Genomic DNA, 23,385 nt, shown 5'->3' with positions numbered 1-23,385 from the left:
CAAATTGGACTATAAAGCCTCATGCCACTTGAGGAAAACAATCATTGTAACAAAGCTCGTACTTAACAGTTTATGGCGATTTGAGAAAAAACACTAAAAAATATTGGACGCCAAAGACTCGTACATTCCATATGGATTTATTGGACGGACTTCTTTGTTCCGAAGCAGCACGCATGGATTTTTGTATTCGATAGTGGGGGCCAGGCTCTTTCTCCTTGCATGTTTAGAACGTTTTATTTTCGAAATGTACATGCATGTGCCTCTCGCGGAGCACATGTTTGTCTTTAATTCTCTAAATCGCCGGCATTCTCCGTTTCTTTTTGTTACAATTCTTCCAATTCCAAACCTAACCTGCATTCTATATGTTTAAACTCACCTCAAGAATTTTTCTTTGGAGGTCATGCATGGCGGCGCGTCGAGAAGAGGCCCTTCCCGGCTGCGCACGAGGTCGAAACCGAATATTATAGCATATGATTTCAGAGGCAAACCACCTGTTCTGTTTCCTGCAGACTTATGAGTGCATGGCAATTTGACCTGAGCATTTCTCTGTCCCCAAGACTGCTGGATTGAAATGGTCTTTCTGCAGACTTTAGCCTGAGTGCACGGCAGTTTGACCTGGCATTTCTCTGTCAAACTTTTGGAAGCTTCTTCCCACAGGTTACTCAGTGTAATTGAAACTTCATACTAGCTAATGATTTGTCATTGCGGAGATGGTGGATTGATCTTTGCTTGCATGGACTGTCTTTCTTTTCCTTTGCCTATACCAAACAAAGCAAACAACTAGTGCCCACGTTTTAGTCGTCCTGATCCCGTCCATGGTTTCAATATAGAGGACGACTTGTGATGGACACGGTCCTTCGGGATACAGCTGTAATCATTGATCTCCGTCACTATATACCCATAATACCATAGCAAAATACAATACACAAAAGTAAGTTTGGAGACAAAGCTGCTTTCATATATCTAACCTAGTAAGTGATAAGCTTTGAAAAGCCTACCTCATCACTTTCTCATATCTACAGGCACATTAGCTTTTGAGATACTTAAAGCTACTATGCATATCACTTTCGTAAATCTAATAGGGATACTATATATTAGCTTTCAATTATATGCATGTCACTTTAATACACCTCCCGACCTAAATACTACTTTTTTGATTTCAAATTACATGTCGTTGACCTAAATACTACTTTTTTGATTTCAAATTACATGTCGTTTCGACTTATCTAGATTCATAGATTTTGCTATGTATTTAGATATAGTAATATCTAGACATATAGTAAAAACTATTAACCTATAAAAATTAAAACGAGCTATAATTTAGGATGGAGTGAGAGGTATATGGTAGCCGAAGCTTTTTCTAGGGCAAAACACTGGAGAAATTTTATTACGCATATCAAATCGATTACAGTCTCTTTCTATGGATTGGAGGGAGTTGAGAAGAGACCATGCATATATAAATAAAGGAGACTATGGATTGCTATGTATTGGAGTTAGAATAGTGCAATAGCTTTTTTTTTAGAAAACCGGGTTGCATTTTATTGATTCGTACAAAAGATTACACATACATATTTACAAAGACACCCTTGAATAAAACAAAAATTACATTCCGGTCCTTGTAAAGATCTCTTCCCGGTCATATTCATCGCTGGAGAATGGAGCCACCACCCCACGCCAAGATTACAGCTTGAAGCCGAATCCAACCTCCACAAAGAAGTTTCCAAAGAAGCACCATACATTTTTGAAGCCACGTGAGTCGGCACATCACAAGATGTGCACTAAATCGCTAAACGCCCAGGCAAATCTTCGCTAAGAGTATAGGATCAGTCACCACAAGCATTGCCGATGATCCCAAACTCCTAGCGAGGAAGAAACCCAAAGGGAAAAGAAAGAGGGTTCGGAATAGTGCAATAGCTATGAATTATTATTACGGCATATCAGGACGATTTGCCGCATATGGATCCACCTTCAACTTCATTCAACTCATAAATAAATAAATCACGGCTTCGTGTTCGAGTTTTGCTCTAGGCCTCGTCGGGCTGTTCCTAATAATATAATAGCCTCCATGCACATGCCCAGTTTGTTCAGCTCGTTACTGGGCTATTGCACTATTGGCTCACAAGTCACATCTACGGGACCACGGATCCACCACCACACGCGCTTAATTGCTTTCGTGTTTCGTCTGTGGCATGCATGCACCATTTGAAAAGTCGTCTGTGCGCACGTATTTCGTTGTTGGTTCAAGTCAAAATGGAATCACTTTATCTTTCTCTTTTGACGTAATCAGGAGGGGAGCCCCTACCTTATTTTTTATATACAAAGAAAGGAAAAAAACCTATTTATCAAGATAAGGAAAAAAGGGTCAAGAAGGGAATTTACAGTTGGTTGAGAAGTTCAGTTATTAGAGCAACTTCAAGAGGCTGCTAATCTTACCCTCAATACTCTTTTTAGGGAAAAAAAGGAGAAAAAACGAACTCCAACAGTCCACCCAAACATTCCCCAATTTTTTAGCAACGCTAAAAAACAGCCTACCACCGCGTATATTTTAGCGTTGGCATTCCTCCCCCAATCCTGATTCCCGCACGCTCGCGCGTCTCTTCCTATGGGCCCAATACGATGATGTACGATGATGTGACCTGTTTTAAAATATCGGGGGCTATTTATTAGCGATCTGCTGTGGATTGATATGTTTTTGAGGGAATTTTTTTTGGGAAGAACCCCAATATATAGTTTTGGGGAAGAATTTTTTAGAGTACTCTTGGAGTTGCTCTTACTAATTAGGATGGCACGGATAGCCGGGGCACGAAAGAGCGAGGTCCACCTATTGGATCAAAACTTGCAAGAAGCACATATATATTATTCTGTTTGGGTCATAGCATTACATATTGCTTTCTACATTTATTTTGAATTTTTGTTTTAGTTTAGTGAACTTGAAATTTTTAAATTTGGTATTCTTAGGTTTATTTTTTATTTATAAAAATTTCTAGTGATGATAAAATATTAACAATGACTTTCTATAGTTCATTTTATTTGAATTTTTGTAGTATTTTAGTGAACTTGAAATTTTAAATTTAGTATTTTTAGGTTTATTTTTAATTTATCAAAATTTATAGTAATGATAAAATCTTAATGATGAATTTTTCATGTTAATTTAAACATTTTTAGAATTGGGGTGGAGGACCTAGGTATCCAAATGTGGTATGGGGCCATTATTTAGATATTATCTAATAACATAGTCGTATATCCATCCCATATCTATATTATATTTTGACTTTAATTATCCAGATTCAAACTTGGTATTGGACATTAAATCTAGGGGGAAAATCCTATTTTCACCTCCAACTATAGCAAAAAGTCTTATTTTCAACCTACAACTACAAAATCTTACAGTGAGGCCTATCCAACTATCAAAACCGGGCAAATTTGTCCCTTTGGTGGTTTTGCATTTTCTAGAAATTTAAAAAGTTTTAGTTTAATCAAATAATTCATAATAACTAATTCATTTCAAATCCAAAAAATATGAAGTTGGTATCAAAAGTTCTCTAAAAATATAGGCTATTTGTTGGTACTATATTTGGAGTTGTTTACATCATACTTGTTATTATTCCTAGTGTTTTATTGCTCAAAATAAAAAATGAGAAACATGGACAACTAAGATTTAAATAATGCCAAATAGAACACCAACAAATAGGTTACATTTTCAGAAAATGTTTAGCACCAATTTGATATTTTTTCTGATTTGAAATAAATTAGTTATGATTTTTTTAATTAATTATGAACTTTTTATTTTCTATAAAATGCAAAACCACCCTTGAAACCACCCAAAAGGCCAAATTTGCCCGGTTTTGACAGTTGGATGGTCCTTGTCCGATTTTGTAGTTGTGGGTTAAAAATCATACTTCTGCCATAGTTGAAGGGTGAAAATAGGAGATTTGGCATTTCAGATACGGAATATCCATTTAGTACATGAATCCCTTAGATTTAGGATTTGGACTACCTATTTAGCGTTTGAACTCTTTTGGACGGACGGAAAATATCCATCCCATTTTCATATTGTGCGTGAGCATTATATTCGAGAAATTAAGAAGGCCGATGCTGCATTAATTTAGTTAGTTAATATGGGGCCACTTAAAACAAGAAAAGCTTAACTTATTTGCTTGCTGCAGGTTTCACCCACTTGCCACAAGTTAATCTCCACGTGGGAACATGAAATTTGATCGCACATGGAGTAGATTTCATGCTTGTGGTAGATTGGGGCATGCACCGCCTAACTAGGCTACACGGGTAGTTGAGACGGACGGTGCGATTGAACGAGCTAAGGGATAGATAGTGTATCTTGCATAGAATGTTAGGTTCATTATCTACCTTCGTTATTCATTATTGGTGTAGTATATATACTTGGTAGTCAAATTGATCATCTCCATCTCCGGCCTCCGGAATTAGGCACTCCCTCCAAATTGTAGGCTATTCATTTAGATATACAATAGTCTAGATATATAATAAAAACTATGAATTTAAAAACATTAAAATGATTTATAATTATAATCAACTCACGCTAGCGAACGGACAATAAGGTATTTCACGCACGCGGCTTCTGGATCAGACACCGTGCCACTTGTCGCCGGCGGAAAACTAAACACGAAAGTTAAAACGTGGGAAAATCAGAGCATGCAGCTAAAGCTCGGCAAGAGAGAATCATGCATTCGAAGCATTATTAGTAGTCATCACAAAATTAAAACAACGCAACTTGTTGCACAATTACACACATTAATTAGTACAGAAGTATACGAGGCAGTGAGTATAGGTTCAGAGACCCTTACCCGATTTTGGGTTGAAAAATTCGCAAAAAGTTCACCAGCAGAGGAAAGTCGCTCGCCCTGGTCCAAGGAAAAATTGCTTAGGTCAGACTACTTTTTTTTTTAAGGAACAGGAGGGGGAGTCCCCTAATGAATTTATTAAAATGCTAAGCAACATAAGAGTTCAAATACAAAACAGGACCGAAAGATCAAAAAATAAAGCAAGAACATAAAGCAAGAACAAGAAACAAGATTTACAGGGAGTCTACCCAAGCTAACATAACTGACTGGATCTGGATCTTGGCCAAATACTCCATGTTATGAGGACTGTGATTTCCATAAAGAACGGTAATTGTAGCCGTCTTCGAATAGCATTGAAGATGAAAATGATCGGTCTAGTAGAAGTATATGTGATACCAACTGATGACCAACAAGCCTTGGCAAAATTGCATCGTAGGAAAAGGTGTGCTGCTGTCTCCCGTTTTTGAAGTATGCACATTTCATAAGATACAGACTCTAGGGTCATGGATCTCCTGCTTAAAACATCTCTAGTACTGACTCTGTCCTTGATAAGCAACCAGAAAAAAAAACCTTGTGCTTCTTTTGACATTTGGACCTCCATAGCTAATTATGAATCGGATGGATTCCTTTTTCACCAATCAGGGTCTTATATGCCTTAGATACCGTAAAAATTGGATTACCCAGATGTAAACCCATAATCGAGCTGTTGCAAAATCTCCTGCAGCTGAGCAAGTTGGGTATGCGCCTCCACTGACAATGGAAGATGAACTGCATCTATCAGATGTTCCTCCACAACCTCCTTAAAGGTGATCACCTCATTTTTTGCGAATGAAGCTAGTTGCGAAAAGTCGCACAGTAAGAGAGATGATTGTTCCAAGTGTCTTTCCGGACTGTACTTCCATCTAAAACGCGGACAGAAGCGATCCCCTTGTGGGTCAGACTACTTCATATCCTGTGCGTGTGGGTCTACATCGTATTGGTAACTCACAAGTCCGAATAATTATATTAGTCGTCGCACGCCACGCCTGCAGATCGGCAAGAGACAATAACCATTCCAAGTTTTCAACCGATGGACTAGTTTTTTAAAAAAGGTTAGGTGCGTGACAATGCGACGACGACGAAGCAAGCTTGTGTGTCGTCGCCGTCGGTCCTATAAGTACCTGCTGCACCTGCTTCATTCGATCATCCTCCGCAGCAACTCAGAGCACGTTGCACTGCCCACTTCTGCTTGCTGCTTGATTGCCCCTTCAGCTTAATTGCACTCGTCCCAATAGCTTGCACATACACAATTACGCGTAGCGGTTTGCATTGCCCGCCCCTTCGGCCGGCGACGCCCGACGACGATGGGTGGCGTAGCTAAGGTGCCTCCAGCGCTTTGGTTACTGCTGGGCGTGGTGGCGGTGGCCTTTGGGGTTGCAGCTACCCCGGCGCAGGCCTCCGGGACCAACCACTACGACTTCTTTGTAAGTCGATCCATCGATCCATATTGTTTCAACTTGTTATTACGAGTTAGTTTCACAGCTGCACGAATCTAGCTCTGCTTGACTAGTATCTGCATTCTGCAGCCATAAGTAATCAGCACTAGTCGAAGTTTTGGTTTTTGAAATACTTTAGCTTAGTGTTTGCATGCCTTCATTTGCATGTGTCAGGTATCTAATATGAATTGTAAGATACATTGTGTATCCTAGCTACTTCTGCTAGCTTTATATTTCGAGAGGTGCAGATTGACTTTTTAGCACTCACAGTGCTCATCTAGAAATCCTAGTCACCATAGTAATCATGAAAGCTGCAGTTTCCCAATTTTGCTTATGCCAACTGGTGATAGTGATCACTTGCATTACCTATTATTCTTCTGCTCCTGCACATGATCGAAATTAAAGGTTGCACATAAACCTTGCAGATAAAGGAGACAATTTTATCCCGGTCCTTGAAGAAGACAATTTTATTTGAATCTAACGGCGTGTGAAACTATACCTTGCAGATAAAGGAGACGAACGTCACCCGGCTGTGCCACGAGAAGGCCGTCCTCGCCGTGAACGGGCAGTTCCCAGGCCCGACCATCTACGCCCGCAGGGGCGACGTCGTCGTCGTCAACGTCCACAACCAGGGCCACAAGAACATCACCCTCCACTGGCACGGCGTGGACCAGCCCCGGAACCCCTGGTTCGATGGGCCCGAGTACATCACGCAGTGCCCCATCCGCCCCGGCGCCAACTTCACCTACACCATCATCCTCTCCGACGAGGAGGGGACGCTCTGGTGGCACGCCCACAGCGACTTCGACCGCGCCACCGTCCACGGTGCCATTGTTGTTCACCCCAAGCTCGGCTCCACCTACCCCTACCCCAAGCCCCACAAGGAGATACCCATCATCCTCGGTACATTGAATTACTTGGATTATATTAATTGCTAGGATTGATCAGTGTTTTAGTCTGAGATTCTGAATGAATTATGGCTAAAAATCTGGATGCAGGCGAGTGGTGGAATGTGGACGTGGAGCAGTTGCTGGAGGAGATGAAGCGGACCGGCGGCGACGTCAACATCTCGGACGCCAACACCATCAACGGCCAGCCCGGCGACATGTTCCCGTGCTCCAGGAACGGCACCTTCAGGGCGGTCGTGGAGCACGGCAAGACGTACCTGCTCCGGATCATCAACGCGGGGCTCACCAACGACATGTTCTTCGCTGTCGCTGGCCACCGCCTCACGGTCGTCGGCACTGACGGCCGCTACCTCAAGCCGTTCGCCGCCGACCACGTCATGATCGCGTCGGGCCAGACCGTGGACGCGCTCCTCCACGCCGGCCGCGCCCCGAACGGCGGCGGCCGCTACTACATGGCTGCGAGGACGTTCCAGACCAACCTGCAGCTCAGCATCAACAACAGCACCGCCACGGCCGTCCTGGAGTACACGGACGCCGCAGGGCCGCCGGAGCTCCCCGTCCTGCCGGCCGTCCGCGACATCGGCGCGGCGACGGCGTACACGGCGCGGCTCCGGTCCCTGGCCTCCGAGGCCCACCCCGCCGACGTGCCAGCGCGCGTCGACGAGCGCATGCTCGTGACCGTCTCCGTCAACGTGCTCCCCTGCGGCGGCGGGGCCAATAGCAACGAGACGTGCGATGGCCCCATCAACGGCACCCGGTTATCGGCGAGCCTGAACAACGTCAGCTTCGTGAGCCCGGCCGTCGACGTTCTCGACGCCTACTACTCCTCCATCGCCGGCGTGTACGAGCCGGACTTCCCCGACAGGCCGCCGGTGGCCTTCAACTTCACGGATTCCGAGCCGGCGCAGGAGCTCTGGTTCACGAGGCGGGGCACCAAGGTGAAGGTGGTGGAGTACGGCGCCGTCGTGGAGGTGGTGTTCCAGGGCACGGGCATCCTCGGCGCCGAGCCGCACCCCATTCACCTGCACGGCTACGCCTTCTACGTGGTGGGCAGAGGGTTCGGCAACTTCGACGAGAGCAAGGACCCAGCCGCGTACAACCTGGTGGACCCGCCGTACCAGAACACCGTCTCCGTGCCCGCTGGCGGGTGGGCTGCAATCCGCTTCCGGGCTGCAAACCCTGGTGAGTGAGAGAGAATTTGCTAATTTGGCTCATGATCTTTATGAGAATTAACTTTGTGCTGTTTTTTCTTAGGGGTGTGGTTTATGCATTGCCACTTCGATCGTCACACGGTGTGGGGCATGGACACTGTCTTCATCGTGAAAAATGGCAAGACTCCGGACGCTCAGATGTTGCCGCGTCCTCCTAGCATGCCCAAGTGCTAAGGAATCAAGGACGCATGGGCCATACGACCGCCGATGAACGAGCAAAATAACTTAAACTTTGTTGATTGATTTATTTAGTTATTTGTGGTACAAATTTTAAGTAGAGTTGTTCTTCAAATCAGATGTACTGTCGAAAAAAAATGGGCTCAGTTGAGATCCGTGTAGTATAAGTGTAACTAGTGTCGTTTGTGCCTTGTATTTCGGTTGATTGGAAGAGAAAGGAATGCATTCGTTGTTCTGATTAACTGTTTGGTTTCCTCGTTGTTCTGATTAACTGTTTGGTTTCCTTGTAGTAATCTTGGTACAAATTATAACCTTGCATTGTACTTTTGAGCAAAAAAAAATTGCGGCACAAAGTATAACGCTGTGTCACAGTGGAATTAACGGCGGAAATACTCCCTAGGGCGGGGGCAATTCAAGGTTCCTGGCAGGTACCCAAGCCCAATGGGCCCACCTGCCAGGTCCAGGCGAGCAAGAGTGTGATCGGACGGCTGAGAAGCTGCCTGAACTGAGATGAGAGAATTCTTCCCTCGCATCCACCACAACCACATGCTCGTCATCTTCGCTGTCTTCCACTCATCGTCGTTTCACTGTCCGGAGCTCATCTTCTTCTTCACGCCTCCTCCAGTTCGGATTTCCCCGTCCTGCTCTTCCCTCCCTTCCCTTCTCCTCCCCGCGCATTCAACAGCTGATTTTCGCGAGCCATGGCCGCCGTCACGGCCGTGGCCGTCTCCCTCTCCTCCTCGCCGGCCGCCAAGGCGCCGGCGTCCCCTGCCGCCGCCCACTTCCTCTCCTACCGCCCGAGGGCCGCGCGGGCCGTCATCCGGGCGCAGACGTCTACCACCGACACCGCGGCCGTGGAGGCGGACGCCAAGCCCAAGAAGGTCTCCAAGAAGCAGGAGGAGGGCGTCGTCACCAACAAGTACAGGCCCAAGGAGCCCTACGTCGGCAAGTGCCTCCTCAACACCAAGATCACCGGAGACGACGCACCGGGGGAGACATGGCACATGGTCTTCAGCACCGAAGGTCCCGTTGCACGTTCCTTTCTTTCTTTCCACTTGTAACTGCCTCCTCTCGCCGCGGCCGTTCGGTCGCCGGCCCCTTGAATGAAATGTTCAGTGGGCGCACTGCTTTCTTCTTTTTGAAAAAGAGGAGGCCATCGAGGCCCCCCTGGCCCCGTTGCTTTCTTCAAAAAGAAAAAAAAAAGGAAAAAAACCTGCCTCCTCTGCTCTGCTCTGCTTCACCACAACACAGCCACAGGCCATCGAGGACTCATGATCGAGTTGTTGCTGCAGGCGAGATCCCCTACAGAGAGGGCCAGTCCATCGGCGTCATCGCCGACGGCGAAGACAAGAACGGCAAGCCGCACAAGCTCAGGCTCTACTCCATTGCCAGCAGCGCTCTCGGCGACTTTGGCGACTCCAAGACGGTGAGTCCTCTGACCTTTTTTTCGCTGACGACTGATGATTGACTCACCACGGAGAGACAGAAACTGTAAAGTGACGGAGGAGGAGCCTGACTTGTGCTTCATATCTGCAGGTCTCGCTGTGTGTCAAGAGGCTTGTTTACACAAACGAGGCGGGAGAGGTTGTCAAAGGAGTCTGCTCAAACTTCTTGTGTACGTCACTTCTTGCATGCATTCTTCTTCTATCTTCTCTCAGCATGAACTCTGAGTTATGCTGTCCGCAACAACAAGCCTGTCAATACGTTGCCAGAATTCAGATTTGGACATACGAAATTCATGCTTTAGTGAAGAGTCAATTACGCTCAAGCCATTATAAAAGATTCAAGTATTACCTTCAAAAAAATAAAAGATTCCAGTTCCGTATCTGCCACCAGAAAACTTGTGACGTCTCTCATGCCATCCAGTGAACTTTTTTGGACCTCAGTACCACTGCTGTAACAGCGAGGGAAACGTCCATTTTACCCCTGACCTCAACCAGCCACTCCCTCTCTTCAAAAGAAATCCAAAATAAGATGGGACCCACCACCATTCAATCCTATCTCTCCTGATTTCACCGTTCAATCTTATCTCTCCTGCCCGCCACTGAAACCTGCGGCTCCTTTCTTTCAAAAATAAACTGCGGCACTCGCCATGGCCGTTGTTGGACGGGTGCTCTTGCAGTTGCAGGCAGGGAGACGCCAGCAGGGACTGCTGCTTGTAGTCGCAGCATTGCGGAGGCCTCCTCCTTGTCGTCATCGGCGGTCTCGATGGCGCCCAGGGGACGGCCCCTGCACCATCATGACGTCGGGATTACGGGCAAGCGGAGGCGCGCCGAGGCTCGAAAGCCGTGGCACTTGCTCCTTTCAAGCTCCCGTTCAGGGACGCCCAAGAGAATGGCGGCGCAGCCAAGCCAAGCCGGTGCGCGCTCAGGCGGCCTCGTCCAGCGCGGTCTCCACCACGAACGGGAGTGGAGCGAGGCAGCAGAGGCCGAGAGGAGAGAGGAGCGGAGCAGCGGGCGGCGATCGGGACAGAAGCGGCGAGCGCTGGCCTGGACGGGAGAGGAGCGGAGGCCGGGAGGTGGGAAAGGGGAGGGGAGCGGCGGCGGGCCTGCGGCCAAGAGGAGCGGAACGGAGGCCGGTTGGTTTTTGTTGAAAATTCGAGCCTTCCAAGTGGGCCCGCTTGTAGCAGGGGTACTTTGGCCATTTTCATAAAAATCTGAGTTCCAACGGCAAGTTGCACTAACGGAAGCGACGTAAATGGCGCTGAGGGCAACAAAAGGTTGGGTGAGTCGTCTGAAAGGCGCAACTAATTTTTCCATGGTGTCGTGCACAATTTCATTGCACTGTTAGTTAACCGTGATGGTTGAGTTTCATGGGATAAAACTCTCATATGATAAAACTCTTCATTCTCCCTCTTCATAAATATCTTGTCAAGTTAGCAAAATTGCTGATGTGGTATGAAATTTAATACACTAAGACTGAGGAATTTGAAACTTTTATAATGGTTTGTATCGTAATGTGGATCACAGTTTAGTAGCTGCTTTATTTCCCTGTTTCGTGTAGTTACTACTAGTGTTTGAATAACTCCAGACATTATTGTGCACTTTAATTATTCAATAATGCTCAGTGCATTGACCTGACACTATACCAAATTAGGATGTGTTGAATGTAGAACTGTCAGCAACCTGTGTCCAAATACCCTCTTGATTAACATGCATCCGGATCTCGACATATATATAGGGGGTGTTTAGTTCTCATGTGCTAAACTTTAGCACCTATCACATCGGATGTTTGATACTAATTAGGAGTATTAAATATAGTCTAATTATAAAACTAATTACACAGATGGAGTCTAATTCGTGAGACGAATCTATTAAGTCTAATTAGTCCATGATTTGACAATGTGGTGCTACAGTAACCATTTGCTAATGGTGGATTAATTCGGCTTAATAGATTCGTCTCGCGAATTAGTCTAGGGATTCTGCAATTAGTTTTATAATTAGCTCATGTTTAGTCCTCCTAATTAGCATATGTGACCTACTAAAGTTTAGCACATCGTATCCAAACACCCCATAATAATCGCTCATATTATTAGTTAATATCTGAATATCTGACCTTGTGGACTTGTGGTGATAATGCAGGTGACCTGAAGCCTGGTGCTGACGTCCAGATTACAGGGCCCGTTGGTAAAGAAATGCTCATGCCCAAAGACCCCAACGCTAATATTATAATGGTAAAGCTTAATTGTCAGATCCAGTTCAGTACCTGCATAATGACGGCAACCAGAAATTTTATAGTCTTTCATGCCAATTGCTTCCAGCTTGCGACCGGTACCGGTATTGCTCCATTCCGCTCATTCCTGTGGAAGATGTTCTTCGAGAAGCATGACGACTACCAGGTACGTATCAAAATCTTCATATCGCCAACTAAAATCCACGGTGAACATGGAAGCAACAAGTTTGAATTACATTCTTGTGCAGTTCAACGGTCTTGCATGGCTCTTCTTGGGAGTTCCAACGAGCAGTTCGCTGCTCTACCCGGATGTCAGTACATCGATCTCTGCTGTTTTCATGAGCACTTCATCACAAGCTAATCTTTTTCCTTTTCATGTGATACTTAACCTCCATAGCTGCGCTGCATTTTGCGAAACATTATTTAGGAGTTTGAGAAGATGAAGACGAAAGCGCCGAATAATTTCCGCGTGGACTACGCTGTCAGCAGAGAGCAGACCAACGCTCAGGGAGAGAAGATGTACATCCAGACCCGGATGGCGGAATACAAGGAGGAGCTGTGGGAGCTTCTGAAGAAGGACAACACCTACGTCTACATGTGTGGGTTGAAAGGCATGGAGAAGGGTATCGATGAGATCATGGTGACACTGGCTGAGAAAGACGGTATGTATACAATCTTCTGAACCTTTTTGTGTGGAAGGTCTTGATGTCCAAATGATGCTGAATTTTGCTGCTTGGCTTGCACAATGTTAGGAATTGACTGGTTCGAGTACAAGAAGCAGCTGAAGAAGGGAGAGCAATGGAACGTGGAAGTCTACTAACTGTGGATATTACGTCGATCTCAACATTTGTGTTGTGTGTATCTGTGCATACACCTGTATGTGCGTATGGTCAAGATGTACTACGTATATAATGTAGATAGTGGGGTTTTTTTCGATTTTACCATGGCTGTTTCTTTTCAGTTTTATATATATGTACTTGCATTATAATTCCCACTCAATTTGTATCCAAAGAGTAATATTCATACAGTCCACAAGTAAAAAGAGCTGTGAAGTCACTCGCCGAATTTGTAATTAATCATTGTAACTCCCCTCCGCACACGCACAAAATTGTTGTAACAGCTGTCGTATTTGTTTTTACGCACAATCTGAACGAATTGTTTTCACCATGCTGGTATGAGAACATCGCCCCTCCTGATACGCCAAAAGAGAGGAGGGCGATCTTATTGCTGCAATTGTTACAACCCAACGTCCAATGGTCAGGGTGGATGCAGCGGCTCCTGCTCTTTGTCAGTGTGGACAAGATACACGCAACACAAAAGCGAGATGCAATACGAAACGGCAGTTGTAGACTCGCACATTCCATCGCTATCCCTTCTTCAGGGGCGTCTTGTACCTCCTCGCCACCGATGATCCCAATCTCTAGAGGGCAGCGCTAGCAGTTGGACTCCGGGACGGAGCTGGCGACCACCAGTGCGGCGTTGCATGGAGCAGCTAGCGAGGCCGCCAGGCCCAGGTGGGCGTCGCCGTGAATGAAGCAGTTGCCGATTGGGCCAATGGGCCGATCGCAGCGACATGCTAGCAGGGCTTTGGAGCACCGCGGCAGCCAGAAAAGCGCAGAACCTATAAATCTTCCGGAAGAAATTTTTCATCTAATCTTTCAATATCTGAGATCCGTGCAAAGCCAAATGAATCGGATGAAACCGTATGCAGCGCAGCTGGCTTGATGGAAACGAGCTAGACACGTGTCAATATCCCGTTGGGTGCTATGGAGGAGTGACGGGATGGGTTTTCTTTGGATTTGAAACTTTGATTTCATTTTTCTCTCAAATCGTAACTCCGTTTTTTATTCTCTTTGCACCATCGTGTTATTTAGAATCAATGTAACAAAATGAGATCCAATATGACTATATTTTATTATATTTTTTTAAAAATCAACATTTTAGATGAACTATCTCAACTTTTGTGTAAAAAAGTTGGTGAATGTCAAAAAAAACTCCAAACGGAATAGGCTCAACATTTTTCCTCACCAACATTTTATTGACCTTAGCTTGTTTAACCAACATATATTTCTTTATAGTTTCAGCTCCAATACCTCCAGTTGACCAACATTTTATATTTAGTCTCAACATTTCAGTCTCAACGTCTCCACGAATATAATTCAACGTATTTATATTTACAGTCTCATTATTTCTGAAGAAATGGTTTAACCTTTATAGTATTTCAACACAACATTTTATATTTAAGATTCAACATTACCGTGGTTTGGTTCAACATTTATACTCTTTGAACATAACATTATATATTCGACTTTAACATTTTTGTTTCCTTGTCCAACATATTTATTAGTGAAACTCAATATTGTACATATTCAGTTTCAACATTTTTAGTGGGTTCAACATTTTTAATATTGCAATGCAACATTTTATATTTCAGTTTCAACATTTCCGATGGTTTGGTTCAACGTCTATACTAATGAAACTCAACATCTATTTAATGTTTCTCAACAATTTTTTGACAGTCCTCAACTCTTTCTTAAAGTTATGGTGAATCCCCAAATTTATTTAGGTTACCCAACATTTCCACAAATGACCTAACATTTTTCCAAACTATTTTTCTCACCAACATTTTATTGATCTTAACTTTTTTAATTATCATATATTTCTTTATATTTTCAGCTTTAACATTTCCAATTGACCAACATTTTATGTTTCATTTCAACATTTTAAATGAATAGGCTCAACATTTCTACTAATAGAATTCAACATTTAATATTTACAGTCTCATTACTTCTGATGGAATGGTCCAACATTTCTAGTATTTCAATGCAACATTTTACATTTAAGATTCAACATTACCATTGGTTTGGTTGAACATTTTTACTCTTGAACCCAACATTATATATTCGATTTCAATATCATTTGTTTGTCCAACAACTTTATTAGTGAAACTTTACATTTCATATTACCAGTTTCAACAATTTATAGGTATAGTTCAACATTTTTAGTATTGCAATGCAATATTTCATAATTCAATTTCAAACGTGATTAATTCTACGTTTATAATTAACAGGTGGAGTAACACTTCATGAGGTGTTGGCCGATTTATGATGATTGTTGTTTCTTATTTGGCTATAATCCTATGGACCATATAGTTCTGGAGTTTGTTTGGAGAATTAATTTTTCTTAGGTCTGGAATTTATATAATAATAACTTTCTTTTCAAGATATGTGTTTTTGTCAAATATATCATTTGTATTTAGACAAATCAAACGGATGATATGTACAAAGTAAATATTGGTATATGCATATTTTCTCAGTTATTATTTCATTTTTGAACTTCAAATTTCAACTTGCCAGTCCCCATCTGATACTATCCCTCTTCAAAACTTCAAACCACATGCCCTGCAAAAAATATTCAACTTCTGAACTAAGTACAGTGTCGTGGAAAAAGTTAAAAGCACTAAGCATGCAATTCTTCATGTATCTGTATAGTGTCATGAAAAAAGTCAAAGGTATATGGTATGATTTTGTGTATGTGCGTGCAATCTAATGGAACGGATGGAAATAGGTGGTGCTGAACTTAATGGATGGTTGCTGGCCTTTATAGTTCAACCTCTTACGCATCTTTCGGAAGCCATATAGGAAGCCCTCCAGAAAAGTTGCTTTTCTCATTTTCATTGTATCCTTAGCTTTGCAACACACGACCCTCTCAAAATGTTTATCACTTTATTTGTTTCCAAAAACACTTGGCATTTTGATCATTTCATCTTATAAGGGTACTGTACTATAGAAATGTTCTAGAAACACTAAAAATTATTTTTATGTGGGCATTTTGATCATTTCATCTTGTAGTAGATGAATTGCCTTGGTAAAAGCAAAGGTTGGTAAAATTGTGTACGTGTTTCAAGCAAAATAGTACTCCATACTACACTGCACAAGTCAAAAGAGACGTGAAGTCACTTGCCGAATTATTAAGGGATGGTGTACATGTCTCCGTAGTTTCAATCGGTCACGTTACACGAAAACCAGGTGGCAGCGGATCGTCTGATCCGGATGCATCATCATTCAACACCCATTCTAGGTCGCCCGACCTTATGGACGTTTGCTTTACGATTACACGTACAACTGTAGAAGTGTGCGTGTGATGGACCTGCGGCGTTCCGGTGAGTACGAGCGCTAAAGGCTCAGTTCTTCCGGAAGAGAGAAAAGCTGCGCCACACTCCCACGCAGCACGAAACGGACTGAGCGTGTCTGCCTATAAAGAGCCCGTTTGTATCATTTGTATGTCTTGTCTGCTGCAAGATGTCAACGTATACGCGCAAACGGAATACGTATGTAGACATCGTCGTATAGTAGCTCATTGCACAGGTACTCTACCCCAGATGCATAGATGGGCGCGCAGGCGCATCCCTCCATGCTCCATCCACAACTCTGGCCTGCGCCCCTGCAGCAGCCTGCACGCACACACCGCACGGCAGGCATGCACGAATCGCACGCGCGCAGGCCGCCGGCCGGCCCGTCCCAAGGGATGTTTGATCATCAAGTTCCTGTCCGTCCGTGTAATTAGTTTTATAATTAACTCATATTTAATTATTTTTAATTAACCTCCGAATATTCGATGTACATGGACTAAACTTTAACTCCAAAATCAAATACCCTTAGTCCCTGTGACACCACGCGAGCCCTGGGTTTCCAAACCCTAAACCTCCCTGCCCCAGCGCAGCGCCTGCGGCCTGCAGCGCCGGCGGAGTCAATGCTCCGTGCTCGCTCGCAAACAGCCATGCTGGCGTTACTTTCTCCTCTCGACCTGCTTCGTCGTCCTCCCGACCTCCGGTGTCCAGCTCCAACGCGATCGCGGTGCCTGCGTGACTGTGCAGAAACCGTAGCCAACGGGCAGGATTGCAGAGCCAGGCATGTGAGCATGTCCATTGAAGGCGGACGACGCTTTCGGGATAGGAGAGCAGACTGCAGGGCAAGGGAGGGGGACATCTTCTGGCGCTGCCAGCAGAGTGGCAGTGCTGGAACCTGGAATCGTTCGGCCTACTCTGACCCGAACGCTAGGCCAGGGCGCGAGGCGAGGCCGCAGGCCTGCAGCAGCTTCTATTCCTCGGGCCTGATTAGAATCTTTGTCCTGCCCTGTTTTCCACTGCAGTGCCCAGGAGCAAATAAATTGCTAGAGTAGCCAACAACCTCAGGTCCCCAGGACCCCAACCCGCCATGGCGACACACGGATGACTACATAATTCGCCGCGTTTTATGATCCCGTGGGAATTCTTATGTGTATACAATGGATTTCACAGCCGATTTTACATTTTTTTTTACAAGAGCTTTTGATTTCACGGTTCACACAAAACAAATGCCGGATGAGAGTGTGTTGGAGCGACGACAAGCGGCGGACAGAATGGGAGATTGATGATGCCACGTCTCCCATTAAAAATTATCTGCCATGTATCGAGCCATTAAACCCTGTTGCTAAGTGCAGAGCTTTATGTAAATATAATTACATAAAATGAGATTTTCTTTCTGTCCTCGTATAACACGTCCCGTTGAACAACAATTGGATTTTCCACCCGCAGGATTTTGATTTGAAGTGGCATGTTGCATCCCTGGTTTCTGGCCGCCGACATGCTCCAAACCATGTACTCCCTCCGTTCGCGAATAGATGTCCCTGTAGTTCAAATGAAAACGTTCGCGAATAGATGTCGTCGTAGTTCAATCACCGCTCTACTTTCCATTTTTACCCTCCGCATCTTCCTCCATACTGCCGAGTCCACACTGCTGCCGAGTCCACCTCCCTCCTCCGATTCGCCACCAGCCCCGCCGCCTGCACAGCGCTTCCAGCCCCACCTCCCTCCTCCTGTGCGTCGCCAGCCCCCCGCCAGCCACCCTCGCCCCCGCGCGCGCCTTCCTCTCCGCAGATTCGCCGTCACTCTGAACCCGTTGTCGTCCTACGGTCCTGCCTGGCTTTTATCGCCGGGGATGCTTAGATCTTCTCGTTCCTGTTCTACCCGTCCGTAATTGGAGATCTTTTCAGTTCTTTCGCTCATTGCTTGTTTTGTTTGCGGTTGCTGTTCGTTCCTCTGGATTCTTCCTCCTGCTTTTATTTGGAAAAGATAATTCTTCCTCTTTTCTGCTTCTCCCTGTGCAGTCTACGTTCTTGATTAGTTTGTGTGCTCTGGTTTCGTTTCTGCAGTCAGAGCCGAGGACGGGATGGCGAACCTGACGAATGGATTTGCCAGCTTCCAATGCGCACGGTTGATGCATATCGAGAAAGTGCACATGCAAGCTTCTGGACTACCTTCTCTCTGTTTCAGAAGATGCGCCCAGCTTGATAACTCTAGGTGAAGTTGATGCTGTCAAATATTCTTCTCTCCGAGAGCGTCAAACGTTTATTTTTTTACAGGAGGATTCCAAGTGCTTGTTGCAGTCTGATAGCCTCTTATTATATTGAACTATTTGAAAGAAGCAGTGTCACGATTTCCAAACTGACTGAAGTATGATTCAGATAAGAGAACCAAAAGAACATGTAAAAGGTCTTCAGTTAGAAATGATATGTATAATCAATTGAGTACTTATTTCAAATTGCGGGCTTTGATCTGACACTTCCTACCGTGTTATTGTTGCATTGTTTAATTTGATGATAGCGTGCTAATTGTTTGATTTCATGCCTGCAAGATGATACCACAAAATTCTTTGATTTCGTGGTTATTGGTAGCGGTGTTGCTGGCCTAAGGTATGCTTTGGAAGTTTCAAAGTATAGCTCTATTGCTATTATCACCAAAGCAGAGCCTCATGAGAGCAACACAAACTACGCACAAGGCGGAGTCAGTGCTGTTCTCTGCCCCTCGGATTCTGTAGAAAGTCACATGAAAGACACAATTGTTGCAGGGGCTTATCTATGCGATGAAGAGATTGCCAGGGCCCAACAGACACAATTGTTGTTAAGAAACCTCAAGTTGTTGTACAAGGAATTGTTGTACAAGGAGTATTTAGGTGTTGAGATAGGTGTAGAAAGGATAGGAAGTTCTATTCAATTTGTGAGGAGTACTGCAACACTTTGCATTTCTGCACTAGCATACTGTGAGGATGACATGTCCATATTCAATCTGTGAATTGCATTTTTGCAGATGTATGTACCGTAACAATTTGTACTAAATACTGTTTGAGGAGTATTGCTCTCAGAATCTGTTTTTCGGCTCAAAATTGGTCAGTTCTATTGGAGTACCTTCCTTTCTTGGTGTCCAGTCTGTGGTTCTGTAAAGTTTGTACCCTCTCTTGGTAAAGATGATAGCAATATCTTAACTGACATGAAGAAATAGCAATATCAAGCACATTCATTTGTATAGCACATTCATTTTGTCATGCTAAAATTTCTTAACTGACATCAAGAATAATTGAACCACATTCATCACAGGCTGTCAACTTAGCAGCAATTATTTCATCCATTATGCAAAACTAACCACAATGTAGTTTAAAAGATCGATCAAGAATAAATTACACATAGTTTTTTTTGCTCTTTATTCGTTGATTTGTGCCATAGCATCTTGCACCAATTGCGCTTCACACTTCAGTTACAAAGAGAGACACCCTTGCCTTTCGAGCATCCCTTTCTTGATGTGAGGAACATCATATCCATTTCCACCACCAAGTTTCATAACTTCCTTCATACATCTATGGAGAGTCAAGAAAATTCTATTTGCTTGACGCACCGAATAACGTTCAAAAGCCTGATCCGCATATTGATATATTTTAGAACATTTTTTCATAATAAGTTGTTGCACACACAATTGCAAAGGAAAAGCAAACAAGTTTAGAGCTCTCACCTGATCTACAGTGGCTACAAGCTCTTCAGTTGTTTTGGATGTTGTTTTGTACTGGATTGACTGAATAGAGTTAAAGAAGCCTAAATCCAAGACATTGAAATCAGGTGAATTTGCTGGCTGACAGACAAGTCTCATGTCAAACCCATGTTGCTTAGCAGCCTCACAAAACATTGTGTCATTAGGAGTAAGATGGGGTCTAGCATTGTTCTGCTGTATGAATATTGGCTTGTTGGCATCTCTAGGCGGCCACTTAGCACGAATAGCTGGTAAGACCTTTTCGATCATGAATTCTCGAATGACTTCCTTTTTTACCGAGTCGATAGGCTTCATCTCTATTGTTCCTGCAAGCTGGTTTGCACTTGACCTCTTGGCTGCCTCATATGTCACGAATGGGAAGCAACCAATCTTTCCATCAATTGTGCAATTGCCATCAGGATCAAATCTTGGTCGAGCAACGGCAGTCAAAAACATGATCCTAGGAATGTAATTTCTTGCTCTTGCAAGTTCGAACCGGTTGTTCTTCTCCTGCAATTGTATAATATCTCTCTACTTTTCTTGTAATGTAGTACCATTTTTCATCAATGAACACATAATCAAATAGACCTTGGAACATGGGATCATGTGGTACACTGCTTGGGTCAAGCATAGATAGACACCACTTCAGCCCGTCCTTCTTGTTTTTGTCTGTTAAGTAGGGCTTGATGCTGCTTGAGACACGCTTTATAATGCATTCACGTTTCATTGCATGCAATTTGCTTTTACTGATACCAAAGTGCTGAGCCACATCATGTATTGTTGTACGACTTGACAAAGGAAGATCGCGGAGTGTTGACACATCCACCTCAATCTTCTTGCGACCACACCTGGACTTTCCACTTGAAACATCAACTAGCATACCTTGGTCTATGCAGGTTTTTCCCTTTTTCCAGATACGTTGGACTGTCCGAAGAGGTACTGAGAATTTCTCTAAAACTTCACTCATCTCATGACCCTTTAAATTTCCATTCCTACCTTTGCTATCAAAGATTCGAATATTGCTTTTCGTTTCTCATGCACTACAGGTCTCCTCCGTGCACTCTCTTGAGGTTGTAGAACAGCCCCTGTATCAGAACCATTCTCTGTATCCAAATTTAAATCAATATCATTCACTGCTCTTGGGCATGTTGTGGCTAGTGGCGATCTCCCATGTCTTGCTGTAGGGGACCTCAAATGTGGTGACAATAACATTCGGCTTAGCGATGATCTGAAAAGTAACATGCTTGTACAAGGGGACTTTCTTTTCTTCCTCCTTTGCCATTCTACTTGATCATTTATCCTGACCTCCACAGCCCTACACGAGTATTAATTTAACATGAGTTGTGCACAAAAGAGGGAGTACTTAAACTGGTCGGTAGCTATCATGGTTAGAAAAAAAAAGGTAATTGGTATTGGTTATCTTGATCCTATGTCAGCACATGACAAAGATGAACACTGTCCAATCAAAAAGAGAAAGAAATGACCATCCACAGCATCACAGCATACATCTGGGGGTAGCAATGCTACCAGCTTCACGTATGTTAAGCACAAATGACAGTAACCAAAGGGAACAAACAATGATACACATATGAGATAGTCACCCTTACTGTACCACACAACTCAGCGTGTACTCACCAAATGGAGTAGTATTACTGCCAATCACAACGATGAGATAGAAATCATACTTGTATTACTGCCATCTAAGAAACAGATACTCCCTGATCAAATGGAACACAACTCTACTGACCAAATGGACTAGAAAAATGCTGAATAACTAAATGGGCTACACAAATTTCTGATCATAGCAAATGGATTAGACAATTCCTTGGTCCTACCAATGCAAATATGCTAACCAAGTGCAGGGAGTTATATGCGTAGGAGTACCATTTTGATGAGATGGAGAAGACACAACAGTGTTCTTACTTTGAGTTTATCTCGTGGCCTATTTTGGAAAATTTTCATTGCAAGCGAGCGATATCTTGCAGTGGTAAATAAACATTGTATTAGAAGCTTAACATGCTAATCAAGTGGTGATCAGACTAGTATGGCATAGTGGACAACATTTTCCAGATTTATGGACAAAGATGTGTTTCATGCTTCAAAATCATTATATGGGCAACTAAAAAAATATGATCATAGTGGACCAGGCTTCAATTGAATCTTCGGTGGTGGTGCTTCCATTCCATCTGCACTCAGATGCAAAACACACACACAAGTTGGAATAAATTAAAACACCAGAATAATTGAACAACAGGAGCCTATAGGCCTGGGCCCTATCCTATTCTGATCATAGCAAATGGATTAGACAATTTTCACATATTGGCTTCAAATTGTCACATCACAATGCAGAGCAACCTAGAATCACCATCATCAAAAGATTGAACTCGTAGATGGATCGACAAACCAAGAAAGACATCTGATGTCATACCTCATAGATGGAGAAGGGAAATCTTGGCAAAGAGTTGATGGGCGCGATGACGAGGCTAAACCCGCAAGCAACACAGGCGAAGAGTTGCCTAGCTGCATACCCACGTGCGCCGAAGGGTTGAGGGTGGTGTCGACGAACGCGGGGGAGGGGAAGCCCAAGGAGATGTCCTCCCATGCCAGCAGTGACCCCGCCGCCCCGGCAAGATGCGCCACTGGGGCTGCAGTGGAGGGAGCGGTGCCAGGGAGGAGCTGGGATGGTGCGGTGGAGGAGGAGCCTGGAACGGCGAAGCACGGCGGGGCCATCGGGACGGCGGGGCCATCAGGCGAAGCATGGTGGCGGCGCCATCGGTGGATCTTGGCAAAGCGGAGCCACCTGGGGGAAACAGGGGATGGATCGGTGGAATTAGGATGGGCAAAATAGTAATTTCACAGGTTCCTTAATTTCGTCGAACCGGTTGGGAACGACATCTATTCGCGAACGGAGGGAGTACGTGGCAGATGATCAAACACCGCTTCATGTGGCATGGCCACACGCATAGGGAGCTTCCACTTGGGGATTTTGACCTGTCACGACCGCGACCGACTGATACAGTAAAGAAGTGGTAGAGATGTTGTTTCGTTGAGCCTACATCCATTCCCTATCCCGTTGCATTCCAATTTCGAATGCTGACCGTAAAATGTAAATCCAACGTAGAGCCTACCTCCAACCAGGACAAGATGATTATGCGCACGGTACAGTTTTCCGTTTGCCAGCATGCACGCGAGAAAGCCAGTGTAAAAAAACGAGGCAAGTGTATCACGTTTCCAATGGTGCTGTTCCGTTTCAGGCAGCTGCCTGCGTGGCGTAGCGGGCTAGCGGCA

The 23,385-nt window shown here is 44.4% G+C and overlaps 2 protein-coding genes, 1 long non-coding RNA gene and 1 pseudogene across 3 annotated transcripts; 2 read left to right on the top strand and 2 right to left on the bottom strand.

Moving 5' to 3' along the window:
• The first annotated feature begins 6,015 nt into the window (after positions 1 to 6,015).
• LOC117859983 (putative laccase-9) lies at positions 6,016 to 8,830 on the top strand. The gene is made up of 4 exons (XM_034743191.2): positions 6,016 to 6,280; positions 6,799 to 7,195; positions 7,291 to 8,382; positions 8,455 to 8,830. Exons 1-4 carry the CDS (start codon positions 6,161 to 6,163, stop codon positions 8,583 to 8,585), a joined length of 1,740 nt encoding a protein of 579 aa, XP_034599082.1. The 5' UTR covers positions 6,016 to 6,160; the 3' UTR covers positions 8,586 to 8,830.
• Positions 8,831 to 9,212: 382 nt separating this feature from the next.
• On the top strand, positions 9,213 to 13,316 carry LOC117859992 (ferredoxin--NADP reductase, leaf isozyme 1, chloroplastic). The gene is made up of 8 exons (XM_034743202.2): positions 9,213 to 9,611; positions 9,881 to 10,014; positions 10,125 to 10,203; positions 12,170 to 12,261; positions 12,349 to 12,426; positions 12,509 to 12,571; positions 12,688 to 12,922; positions 13,013 to 13,316. The coding sequence occupies exons 1-8, from the start codon at positions 9,290 to 9,292 to the stop codon at positions 13,078 to 13,080; spliced, it is 1,071 nt and encodes a 356-aa protein (XP_034599093.1). The 5' UTR covers positions 9,213 to 9,289; the 3' UTR covers positions 13,081 to 13,316.
• Positions 9,424 to 11,158, bottom strand: LOC117860001 (uncharacterized). Its single transcript, XR_004641355.2, has 2 exons — positions 10,383 to 11,158; positions 9,424 to 10,282 (listed from the first exon to the last, which is right to left on the bottom strand). It is a non-coding gene; the product is annotated as an uncharacterized lncRNA (long non-coding RNA).
• A 6,460-nt stretch (positions 13,317 to 19,776) lies between the features above and the next one.
• On the bottom strand, positions 19,777 to 22,827 carry LOC140221666 (uncharacterized; annotated as a pseudogene).
• Between the last annotated feature and the right edge of the window lie 558 nt (positions 22,828 to 23,385).

Source organism: Setaria viridis, chromosome 1, assembly GCF_005286985.2.
Source record: "Setaria viridis chromosome 1, Setaria_viridis_v4.0, whole genome shotgun sequence".
Classification (NCBI taxonomy): domain Eukaryota; kingdom Viridiplantae; phylum Streptophyta; class Magnoliopsida; order Poales; family Poaceae; genus Setaria; species Setaria viridis.
Note: the sequence above shows the minus strand (reverse complement) of the source record. Positions and strands in the feature narration are given on the sequence as shown.